This window comes from Limulus polyphemus, unplaced genomic scaffold (genome assembly GCF_000517525.1).
Source record: "Limulus polyphemus unplaced genomic scaffold, Limulus_polyphemus-2.1.2 Scaffold2115, whole genome shotgun sequence".
Lineage (NCBI taxonomy): Eukaryota > Metazoa > Arthropoda > Merostomata > Xiphosura > Limulidae > Limulus > Limulus polyphemus.
In genome coordinates, this window is record NW_013667725.1 from 71,113 (window position 1) to 83,563 (window position 12,451).

At 31.6% G+C, this 12,451-nt stretch overlaps 1 protein-coding gene across 3 annotated transcripts in view; it reads right to left on the reverse strand.

Moving 5' to 3' along the window:
- Positions 1 to 12,038, reverse strand: part of LOC106465992 (BAG family molecular chaperone regulator 2-like) — a 42,046-nt gene extending 30,008 nt beyond the window's left edge. Inside the window, exons 1-2 of one of the 3 annotated variants that reach the window (XM_013926242.2) lie at positions 11,999 to 12,038; positions 2,042 to 2,137 (exon numbers count right to left, since the gene is read on the reverse strand). In XM_013926242.2, coding sequence (XP_013781696.2) covers positions 2,042 to 2,104 — 63 coding nt within the window. In that variant the 5' untranslated portion in view covers positions 2,105 to 2,137; positions 11,999 to 12,038. The remainder of the gene's footprint in view (positions 1 to 2,041; positions 2,138 to 11,998) is intronic. The other 2 variants (XM_013926241.2, XM_022393957.1) reach the window with 2 other exon arrangements.
- Between the last annotated feature and the right edge of the window lie 413 nt (positions 12,039 to 12,451).

A 12,451-nucleotide genomic window follows, 5' to 3' on the forward strand; every position in this document is an offset into this window, starting at 1 on the left:
GCCCCCACGGCTGAAAAGGCGAGTATATTTGGTGTGATGGGGATTCGAACCCGCGACCCGCAGATTGCGAGTCGAGTTCCCTAACCACCTGACCATCATCTTTCTTATGAAATTATATATCTTTAATGGCATTTCTATTAAAAAAAATAGTACCAGTATTTCAAAATTATCTGAAAACAATTACAAGTATGAGCTCAATTATTAAAATAAATAAAAAATAACCCATTTATTTTAACGTTTATATAATTATTTCTCATTATTAGCGTTAAATATTTGAAAATATTTGATTGCAAACTCTTGTAAACACAATCCAACATGGGCTTTGCGAAATATTTCAGTTAATTAAATGTTTCACTTTGTAGTCAAACTTAATAACAAATCGTAAAAATATAAGTTGACTTCACTAGAGTACTTAACTATGAATAATACATGAAATTTTTAATTTGATGTTTTTCCAAGATTGTTTTTCTCGTTCAGTATCTTAATAAAGCAAATGCGTCATATCGCAGCTTCTAGCAAGATCAGTATGACAAAGAGATGACAAATAATATACTTTTAAGAAACCATAGATCCCCTTTCATGTAACATAAAATAACATCTGTGATAAACAACTGGGCGGAATAAGGAAAACATTAACACTGTACACAGTTTATTTTGTTCGTAAATTTATTAGAAATACGTGATTTTTGTAAAATTTAATACCACAGAAATTCCAATCTCAATCAATCGTACATGAAGCAATGACTAAAAATTATTCAATTATATCAGTGTACAAAATTTGACCACTGTAATGAATTATCAATTATTTTATTTCATACTACCTGGAGTACCCGTCTGTTGGACGGGTGAAATAAAAGCTTGTTAATAACAAAGGATAGGAAATTGTGCTTCTATGATTTTTCTTTACATAATAAACATTTAAGGTGCAATAAAAATACATAAAGCTACCAATACCAAAAAAAAAGACATACTGTTTTCAAAAATTCCATCAATATGAAATTAGATGGGGGTCAACCCCCCACCCCCATGACCTTCCTCATTTCGCCCTGTATCACTGTGTCAAGTTTGGTGCTGATTAATCAAGAAATGTGGAAACGTATAAGGAACAGATATGAAATGATAAGATATACGACCGTGTACTTTTTTCCCGGACACACACTTTGCTTTATATAGTAGAATATATTAATTGATACAATCCAACCTGGCATCTGGGGAATAAGTATTATTGCATTTAAGGAGCGTCTGTTGGTGGCTATTCACATTAAAACTAATGTAACCGCCAATTTAGTAACTCTGTTTTGAATTTTGGCTCAACCAGACATATAAGTTAAAATCAAAATGTGAAATTCGAATTTGGAGTAATAATTTCATGGTTTCTATGTACACTTTATTTTTGGATTCTGAAAATCACATTATTCTAAACAAGTTGAGGCGACTTATATTTCAGTTCATATCGAATATCATTTCAATTTTCACAGTTATGTCTTTTCGTATAATAAACAAGTTTTTTATACATAATAACTTAGAAATAATGTTTACCATAGTTAACATCAAGAGTTTAATAGCGGTTTCTTCAAAGTTATTTTATTTAAACATGAATAAAAAAACACAGACATTTTTATAAGTTCATAATACTTTTTGAAAATTATATATGAATAGTGCGATATTATTTTTTAAGTTATTTTTTCCTTCAAGTCACTTTAGTCGTCATGCCAAACCAAAAACAGCCAGCTAGTTATTAAAATTTACTAGATAACAACCCATGAAGAAAATTGAACTATATGAATTCCCTACTACAATTTCGTGCATTAAACATTTATTGTTTATGAAGAGTATATTTTAGACATGAGTGCTATTAAACGGCAGTAAAAACCTAAATACTAATTAACAATGTAAATTCAAAATTTTATGTATCTTATAATTTCGTTTTTTGACGTATACCTTGATGGATAATACGAGAAGCTTCAAAACTATAAGGAAAGACGTGAACAAATATATTAGTTTGCAACAAATGATTATCTTATTATAGGATTAATCTTACCTTTGTAAAAGATGTCCGAATAGTTCGAGTTAGAGGAGGACTTTCCTTACCTCCTGAAGCCATGTACGCGTGTAAAAAGTATTTGCCGTGTTCCCTCTGTAATACATGTATTTGTGACTAGTTAGTCTTCGAACGCGTTATATATCCGCGATGTTCTAAATTTAGATGTTACTGAAAGTTCCTCACTCTAAACGGTTACGGTTTGCTTATCTTCAGTATCAAAAGTTTTAAATGAAAGAACAAAGGTTTTAGGAAAATAATTAATCATCGTGCAAATAAACAAACGAAAACTAACAACGACACATTTAATGTCATGTATAGTTATGTGTAGTTAAAAATAAGAAAGGTATGAAACAGTTTTGTTGTAAGCAATAAATAACCTCGTTACTGATATTTCTGGCACGAACATTTCTTCCATCAGATCAGAATGAATCACACACTTCTTCAAATATTTGGAAATTTTCCGTGTAAGAAGTCTTTATATACTTAATACTCATTATTCTAATGACAAAGCTTTCATGTAGTGAAATAAGGAAAATAATAAGTACTTACATTAAAATAAGATTAATACATGAAGTATAATTTACGATTTTATGTCATTTTCAATAGAAAATCTATTGTTACGCAAACATAATTATATTATTATAATTAAAATATTTCTTACTATATATGTTTTATATTTTGCTATTCAGTTTATTTTTCTATATGTTGGCCGATACGCGTCTTGTGGTAGTTTGTTATGACGTAACATTTTCCATGTCAAGATTTTCTGGAAACGAGATTAGGACTAGGCCTAAAATAAATGGCATAGAACGTTACAGTAAATTCTAGAATGAGGCGTTAAGAACGTAGGGGCTTAACGAAAGAAGTTTATACGTCTTTGGGCCTAACTTTGTAACAACGCCATGGCATGGAAGTTAATAATAGAGGAGAACATAATATTTAAGAATTTAAACTACCACTAAGTGCCCTAGTTTCACCAATCTCAAAAACCCATGTTCAATAAAAAAATAAACAGCTTTTTTATGCATTTCAACTATTTGTAAGTTGTAGTTTCACCCAACACCGTATCCAAAAAATTTCATGGCACTACTTTATTACTTAAGGCCACCGGTGGCTCCGCGCGAAGTCTTCGGGCTTATAAGCTAAATGTCAGGTTTTGATATCCGTGGTGAGCAGCACATATAGCCCATGGTATAGCTTTGTGCTTAACAAACAAACTTCAGTACTTAATAAAGTCATGATTAATGTTGTGGACATTTAATTTTTTAAACGCTAAAAAGTCCTAGTATCATATCAATTTTGATGGTCACGCAGGTACGCAGGGGGTCGAGAGGGTTCGGCCGGATCCCCTATTTTGGTGATGTAAAAAAAAAACATACTGCCATTAAGTTCATGCTCATGTGAACGAAATCTTGCATAGCCAGGAGGTTATGGTGTTCGACTCACATTCTGAGGGTCGTGGGTTCAAATTCCAGTCCCACCAACCATGCTCGCCCTTTCAGCCATGGGACGTTATAATGTGACGTTCAATCCCACTATTCGTTGATAAAAGAGTAGCCTACGAGTTGGTGGTGGGTCATGACTAGCTGCCTTCCATCTATTCTTTCACGGCTAAATTAGGGGTAGCTAGCGCAGATAGCCCTTGTGTAGTTTTTCGTGAAATTCAAACCAAACCAAATCATGTGAGCGTTCATTAAAACATTCAAACACCAGACGATTCAAACATGAACAACCACTTTATGAACATAGTAAATAATTATATCACAAGTAATCGTAATATGTATACACCACATTTCACAAAGGACACTCAACGCAATAGTACAACAGCAGAAGCGGAACACGACTACACAACAAAACAACTTATTAGACCCATCACAACAGCAGAAGTACAAGAAAACATAAAACTTTTGAAAACAAAGCACCAGGACAAGACAAAATTCAAAACATATCACACAAGAAAGGCTCTCTGAGATCATTAGAACATCTTTATACAACTTATCTCTAAAAACAGGATACATATCAATCGCTTAGAAACAGGCCGCTGTTCTTATGTTCGAAAAGAAAGGAAAATCAGCGAATAACCCTGAAAATTACAGACCCATATGTCTAACAAGCAATCTAGGAAAATTACTTGAAAAAATCATAAATAGTAGACGCATAAATTATCTTGAAACTAAATCAATACTCCCGGAAATACAAAATGGCTTCCGAAAAGCAAGATAAACAACAGATCATCTCATAAAATTAACGGAAGAAATAATACACGGCTTTAATATAAAAAAATGAACAGTCGCATGCTTCCTAGATATTGAAAAAGCATTCTATAAAGTATGGCACAACGGACTAAGATACAAACTGTCCAAATTGGGACTCCCTATAGAAATTGTTCGCTGGGTTTCTAACTTCCTGGAAGATAGGAGCATCAGAATGAATGTTGATGGCACCTATTCCGAGTGCTGCACTCCGGAGGCGGGTGCCACTCAAGGAGTAGTAGTTAGCCCCTACACTAAGTGTAAGACTAGAGGGAAGGCAGCTAGTCATCACAACCCACCGCCAACTCTTGTGCTACTCTTTTACCAACGAACAGTGAGATTTACCGTCACATTATAACACCCCCACGACTGAAAGGGCGAGCATGTTTGGTGGGACGGGGATTCGAATCCCAGACCTTCAGATTGCGAGTCGAGCGCCCTAACCACCTGGCCATGCCAGCCCCCACACTGACAAGAATTTTAATAGTTTTATCACATTAAAACAAAGTACAATTATTTTTAATGATATCTTAGTTTAATTAGTAACAGTGTACTAAAGTCTTATATATTAGTTCTTTGTGACGATGCTATTTTCTTTAACAGAAATTTAGTTTTAGTACCAAATATCCCAGTCTTCCGTAAAAATCCTATATCATTTTCTCAACCTGACTGACTCCAATTGGTCACGTACAAGGGTAATAACGTTCAGTAAATACCTGAGAATACTATGTCAGTTAATTATAATCAACGTAAAGAAGTGATGTTTATTTTCATCAACAAAAATTCAGTAGCTTCAGTAGAGTAGCCCTAAGAAACCAAAGGGGGAAAACCCACGAATGGTAATAGTATTTTCAAAATGTTATGATGTTACATCATCTTTGTACTAAGTTTTTATGTACAACAAAACAGGATTAATATAGGAACTTAATCCTAAATTGTTGTACCTCAAGATGTCTATCATATTTAACAAAGGGAAGTTAGAAAATGTCTAAAAATCCAAACAAGTTGGAAATAAGAATACGAGTCTCGTGGATTGGAATTTCACTAACATTTTAAATTTATCTCAAAATAGTAAATTTGTATTAGCCCAAAAGGTGCATTCCATGTCACTTTGAATTGTGACTTTATGTTAGTATGGCCAATTCAAAGTCACGTGGAATGCACACAGTTTTCCTCACATCATTAATTCTTTGACTTTAAGAAACAAATTGTATCTTAAAAGACAAACTTTTATAATATGAAACTCATCAATTTCAATTTTTTAATACTACAAAGTTTCTTTAAAAATCCAAAATATTGTTACGACAGCGGAAGTCACGTGACGCTGGGAGAATGCGCGCTGGAGTTTCTAGAAGGATCGTGACTTTTCCTGGCAACTCTAGTCTGTTCCAGGCGCCCTCTTTTTTAGTATATAAACCCGGCAAATAAAGCAGAGAAATAATTGCAGATAGACAGATAATCGAGTCAAGCGAGCGGTAGTGACAGTAATATGTGTGTTTTGTTATCGAGATTGCAAACGTATTGACTGTGGAAATTCTGTGTATTATAAAGTTCTATCGAGAAAGAACAAACTAGTTTAAATTAAGAAAGGACTTATATCGCTGAAGTTCCTCGGAAGGAATTTATACCGGAAATTAACAAAGGAGCAGATACGTAACAATATATTACATACGAAAACGGCACAGATACGTATGTTACGTCTCTGGTCGTTTGCTAATTTTCCGTATAATTTCTTCAGATGAAACTTCAGCGATACAAGTATTTTCTTAAATAAAACTAGTTTATTCTTTCTCAATTCAACTTTGCAATACACTTAATTTCCACAGTCACTTTAACTTAAACACACGCTATAATTCTCAACGAAAAATTCACGCACTTTACTTACTACCGCGCTTGACCTCAATTGTTCGTCTATATCTTCAATCTCTCTGTCTGCTATTCCAGTTACGATTGATTGTCGAGCTTAAATATTAGAAAACAGCACATCTAGCAAACACTCGAGCATTCACGAACGTTCTATATACTCATTACGTGTTACCAGAGTCACGTGAATTCCCCTGTCGTAACACGTAATTGCATGCATCTCATTACAGCAGCCTCATTAGCATTCACAAAGATTACAATAATATTTTCTATAAAATTATACCGTACAACTTCAAACACTAACATTAGACTATCATGTCACATTTTGGAAACAAACAAGTATATTTTGGTGAAAAATGGTTAAGTTTACCATGCATGCTTGATTATGTGTACCAGCTGGTTCTCCATATTTTCATAATACTAACAGGGATGAATACACGCAACCAGTTAAGAGTGGAATTATTTGAATTACCAAAATATGGTGGACAAAGAGTGAGGATACCGATTGCAGCATCCTTGGCGGATTGCGTTCATCCTATCTTGAGAGAATAATCGATTAATAAGCTCAAAGATGTAATAAATGAATAATTTCAATCTGAAACAGTGTGTGTGAATGTATATAATGATACTTGTGTAAATACACTTCAACTGAGGTCCGAAACAACAACAAGTGAGAAGCGCCTTAATAAAATTTCCCTGCTCGTTTGATAATTTCCGGTAGAAGTCCTTTCTTAAATAAAATTAGTTTATTCTTTCTCAATTCAACTTTGCAATACACTTAATTTCCACAGTCATATTAATTTAAACACACGCTATAATTCACATCGAACGATTCACGCACTTTACCGCGCTTGACTCAATTGTCCGTCTCTATCTGTGCCTGTCTGGAATTCAATGTGAAGATTATTTGTCTTTAAATGATTTCTGAGCGACTTATATACAAGAATAGAGGGCGCCTAACAAATACTGGATTATTCGTGATGTTCCCCGATCATTCTATAACTCATTACGTGTTACCATAGTCACGTGACTTCCGCTGTCGTAACATTATTTTACAAACCAGTAGTGCAGAATACCATCTTTGTTATTACTGTTCAGTTAGTTTTATAATTATATTATATGCTTTTCTGATCAATTTGTTTTAATTAATAGTAAATAAGACGAGAACTGAAATTCAGTGAATTGAATCATATTCTCAGTAATATAATTATCTGTACTTAATTGTAAATCTCATAAGCAATGTGTGTGTTTAAAGTTTTCTCAGTCAACACTCAATACTTATGTTTACATGTTTGTATAATTCTCAGTAATGTAATTATCTGTACTTAATTGTAATTTCCATGAGCAATGTGTGTGTGTGTGTGTTTAAAGTTTTCTCAGTCAACACTCAATACTTATGTTTACATGTTTGTACAATCCTCGACTGTTTGAGCATTATAAACTTGTACTTTATGCGTACCTTAGTGATTTCAATGTGCATTTTAAATCTGTTATGACAATTAATAATTGTTTATAACAATGAATAACTGTGAAGATTATTTGTCTTTAAATGATTTCTGAGTGACTTATAAAGCAAACTTTCTTATAATGATGCACAAAGAGAATGTAACACAATGTGATTGCATTATTTCTTTCTGGACGTGAAGTTTATTTTAGCTTTTCAGGTCACTTTTCACACTTGAATCACATATCTGAAAGGAATTCAGAATATATTACACTTTCTCTAAGGATATCAGTTTCCAAAGGATATACATTTATTTATTTATCTAACCAGCAGTACAAACAATTGACAATTCTTCTGAACATTTTATAGTAGGAAATGTAAATATGGAGTTTTGTACCCATTACTAGGCAAACTAAAAAACTAAAACTGGTATAACAATCTTCTTTCTCCTTCCATTGTCATCTATATTATACGATAAAGCAAGATGTAGCTTTTAACTGAATTCTTGTGTAAATACTCTAAACATAAGGCATAGAGCAGAAAAATAAATCCAGTTAAGTAACAAAAAAAAAGTTTTACAGCAGTAATTCTTTGCTGAATTCGGAGTGTATTTATTACTGAAAGAATATGAACAATTATAGTTGCTTCATCTTAAAATTGTTTCTTTTCATCTGAATCAACTTTTTAAGAATCAAATATCTATATAGCCAGTTATGGTATTTTACCTAGGTATGCCAAATCTTGCAGTGTTTCAATTTAAAATTTCATTGCTGTCATAATTCCAGATTACCTAACATATTTATCCTTTTAGTTTGGCATTGAAATTATTTGGAACAAAGCATGAAATACAATTTATCATTTTAACTTAAAAACAAAGTACTCATTTGAAAAGGAATTTAATAGATTTACATAAACTTCTAGAAAAATAGTTTCTGTTTCATTTAAACAAAACTTTTCCTCTCAACTTTAAAATTAATGAAACTTATAACATTGAAACATTTTCATTCTCATAATTGTTTGTTTTTAGGTGTTTTCTTGGTATAGAACATGCATGGAATCAATTTAATTGATGTTACAAATAAGAAATTATCATTAATTTAATTTCCTATCCTGATAATAAAAGTAAAAACATTTTATAAAAATGATTGTAATTCTGATATTGTTTACCAAAGGCACTGCAAAAGAATTAAGATGAAATTTAAGATTGATACATCATATATATTTGAACATTAGGAGATAAAATCACATTAAAACAGAAAAAATTATTGTCATAGATAATGGAATTGTAAAAGTAAAACTCTTTATAAATTATTTAACACCAGCTTTAATAAACTCATTCCATTAGCTGTTTAGTCAAAGTTGTAGTAAATGTTTATCCAACTCATTATTTCACAAATAACGATCTGCTCAAAGTAACACAATCAATCACTCTCTCTGAAAATGTATTTTTCAGTTATCCCATTTACCAAGAACAGCTTTAAATGCATTCAAACTTTTCATAGTAGTTAAAAAAATTCTCTTACATGAGAATAATAAGAAATGCATCCTTCACAGAAGGAATTGAAATAATCACCACAAGAAAAAAAAGATGTTTAGAAATGATTTGTTCAACAACTACTGTAATTACTTCACAATATTGACAAAGCACGTGACAAGTAGTTCCACATGACCTCCTCTGATATACATTTAAGTTATAGAATGTCTGTATTTTTTTTTATCATCTCCAACTACCATATCAATGAATTTGGTTACATGACCATTACACCTATCTAAGGAATTTCAAAGAAAATGGATCATACTTACATTGTGTTAACATTCAATTTTAATTTTCATTTGTGCACTAAGCAAAACAGAGATTTTATTGTAGACCATCTGTGGTTTATCAAATATATGAATATAGTTTTACAAAATGGTCTATCAAGCAGTTGTGAAAAGATCCACTGGAACCGTACATAGCAGCATCCTTATGGTAATATTTGTTTTATTGCACCATCAGTGGGGTAAGACTTGAAAAAACTCAAGTCATTCTAAATTGTTAAGAAACATATTTCACTGGGATTCTCTAAAATGCCACTGTTTCACAAGAATAAGACATTCAACAACCCCCCAAAAATGGGAACAAATGTTTGACAAATTTTTTGTACAACCTAGAAAGATGCTAAAAAAAAAGAAGAAAATTGGAAAGCTGGAAATGGGACACGACAACTTTGATAACCCTTTTCATGTGCATAACAGCTTCAATAGTACATTGTTCATCTAACTTTGACACAGCAAAAACCAACAAATAATCCATGTAGAAATCTCCTAGGTGTATAATCAAAACCAAAAGAGTTCAAGGTTACCACCCTTGATTAAAAATAATTCACCAAGATATTTCAAATATTTTTATTACACTTTATAGCCTTGCATAACCTCTCATAATCTATCCCATCCTCACACCTTTTCAGTTTTTCAAAATTTTATTTAATTAACCATATCTTAATTATGTTTGATCAACAAAATGATGAACTGTTATTAACTTATGTAATGCACATCATAAAGTTCCAGTTTTCTCTAATTTTTCCAAAACATTTCATATTTTTCTCCATTTTCCATGACTTTTCCAACACTGCATATTAACTGAAAATGTTTAGGTTTTCCAGAATGTACATTTTCAAATTGGAAATAACCATACATTGAATTCAATCTAAACAAATCAAAATTCACAATGTTCCTAATCTTCTATCTATTGAGGGAACTCAAGCAGGAACAGTTAAGGAGAAAATTACACACACAATTCTCCAAGAAGTAAGTTTTAAGAAATTCTGTATGACTCAGAAATACATTTGAATCACTAAAAAAAGAAAATACTGAGGTGCAGTCTTCAAAAGATGACTTGAGGATATAAAAAGTACTTCTGAGGACAAATAATATGAACATCACTATCTAAAATTAACACGAGTTATCAAAGACAAAGCAAATGTGAGCACAAAATGGTATGAAAGCTTAGAAATAAGAATCATTCCATGCCAGAAAAAGAGCCCAACAGCTAACCACTACAAAAACCTCTCCAGAAGAAAGTATAACCAACTTTTCAAGATGGCATAGGAAAGGGTCAGAGATAAAAATTTAGTTTCACCCAGCAAAGAATCCTTGAAGTACTGTTTACTCAACAATGTTGTTAAGAGAAGGATAATTTCAGTTACAGAAAAATTGGGCCCAACTAAATACAAGAGCAAGAATAGCAAAGCAGCTCCAAATCCACTAGATAAAAAATGTAAAAAGAGAATAGGCTTTGTTTAAGCAACAAGAGCAGACTCTACAAGCACAGGTAATACAGGAACAAGAGTCACCACATCAAAATTAAGAGCTCATGATGATTTCATTGCAAAAGGAAAATCTTATTATACCAATATAAGACATGACTGAAGCATAGGACTAAGTGTTAGTCTTAACATTAAAACCTCACAAATATAAATTCAGCTCTAAATACAAACTGACATATCTGTAAAGTAAAAATGACATAAAACTTGAAATACAAGACTGTTTGTTATGTCTTTTTGTACATGAATGGCTTGCTATCAAACTTTTTCAAGAGTGGAGATACATCACAGTGAAGAATTAAGTTGTGACAGAAGATGACAGAATATTGAAGTATTACCTTTCTGTCCATTCAGAAATATACTAACATATTTCATTTGCTGAGTGTATCATGTTTTATGAATTTTCCAAGTGGTACATGTATGGGAAGACTTGGAAAAGTTATTCAAAATGGATTTTTTGGAAATATTTCATAAACTGGAATTTATAAGAATATCAAAAAACTTTTTATAAAAACAGTGTTTGGCTTATACATACAATATATAAATATATTATTGAATGTTACCCCAAAAAAATTAAGAGTATTAAAGATCAATTTCAACTGAAAGGTATTACTATTAGGCCTCATTACATATTGGTTTCTTCAGAAGCACCTGCAAGTATAAACATAGTAAATAATGAAATCTGAAAGATTAACTATAAATTTCCATTAGTACATTTAATTTTAAATTCTAACATTCCCAAAACATCAATATGTAGTAGTGAAGAATAATGTGATAAAATGAAGTAGCATATTTTGGTTTTTTTAAAATAAGTATAAACTAGTTTTTACTTACTTAAATTATTCTTTAATTTAAACTTTAAAATTATAATTCTGGGTAGATAAGGTACGGAAGCTGCAAGACATGTAATGTATTCACGAAACGATCATATTCTTTAACTTACATAATTACAAGTTACAGGAGTTAAGTCAGTGATCTAACAATTTTTTTTTATCGAAGGCTTAACCTTCAGAGAAAATTATAAAAATAAATCGTGCATGAAATGGTGAATCCCTGTAAATAAATCTTATAGAAGTCACCATCTCGTCCTAACCTTGCTGCGTTCCAGTGACGGTACTTCTTTTTTTCGTCAAAATAACTCGCAGTTGTTGATGCAGTCGATGCTGTACAAAGTGGTACAAATCATATTCCGTTGTTAAATTAGCTTTCAGGATAGCTTTAACTTCTTCTGATACATGTTCTTTACGAGTGTTTTGATTACGACGGATTCCTGTAATATCAATTGACATTAGTTTTTAATTCACAAGAACACAATTTTTTCGATAACTATTTCGTATTTTATATTCTATAAGACAATTGAAAAATAGGTATATTTCAATATATCAACTACGTTTTTCAATTTAAATTTCATAAAAAATGAATTTTTATTCTGACATTTACAAATTAATTTTTTCTCACCGAAAGGATAACATATAAAGCGAAATAAATTTGTGCAATAGGAACACATTTATACGCATAATTATTGTTAATAAGTTAAAATATTTTC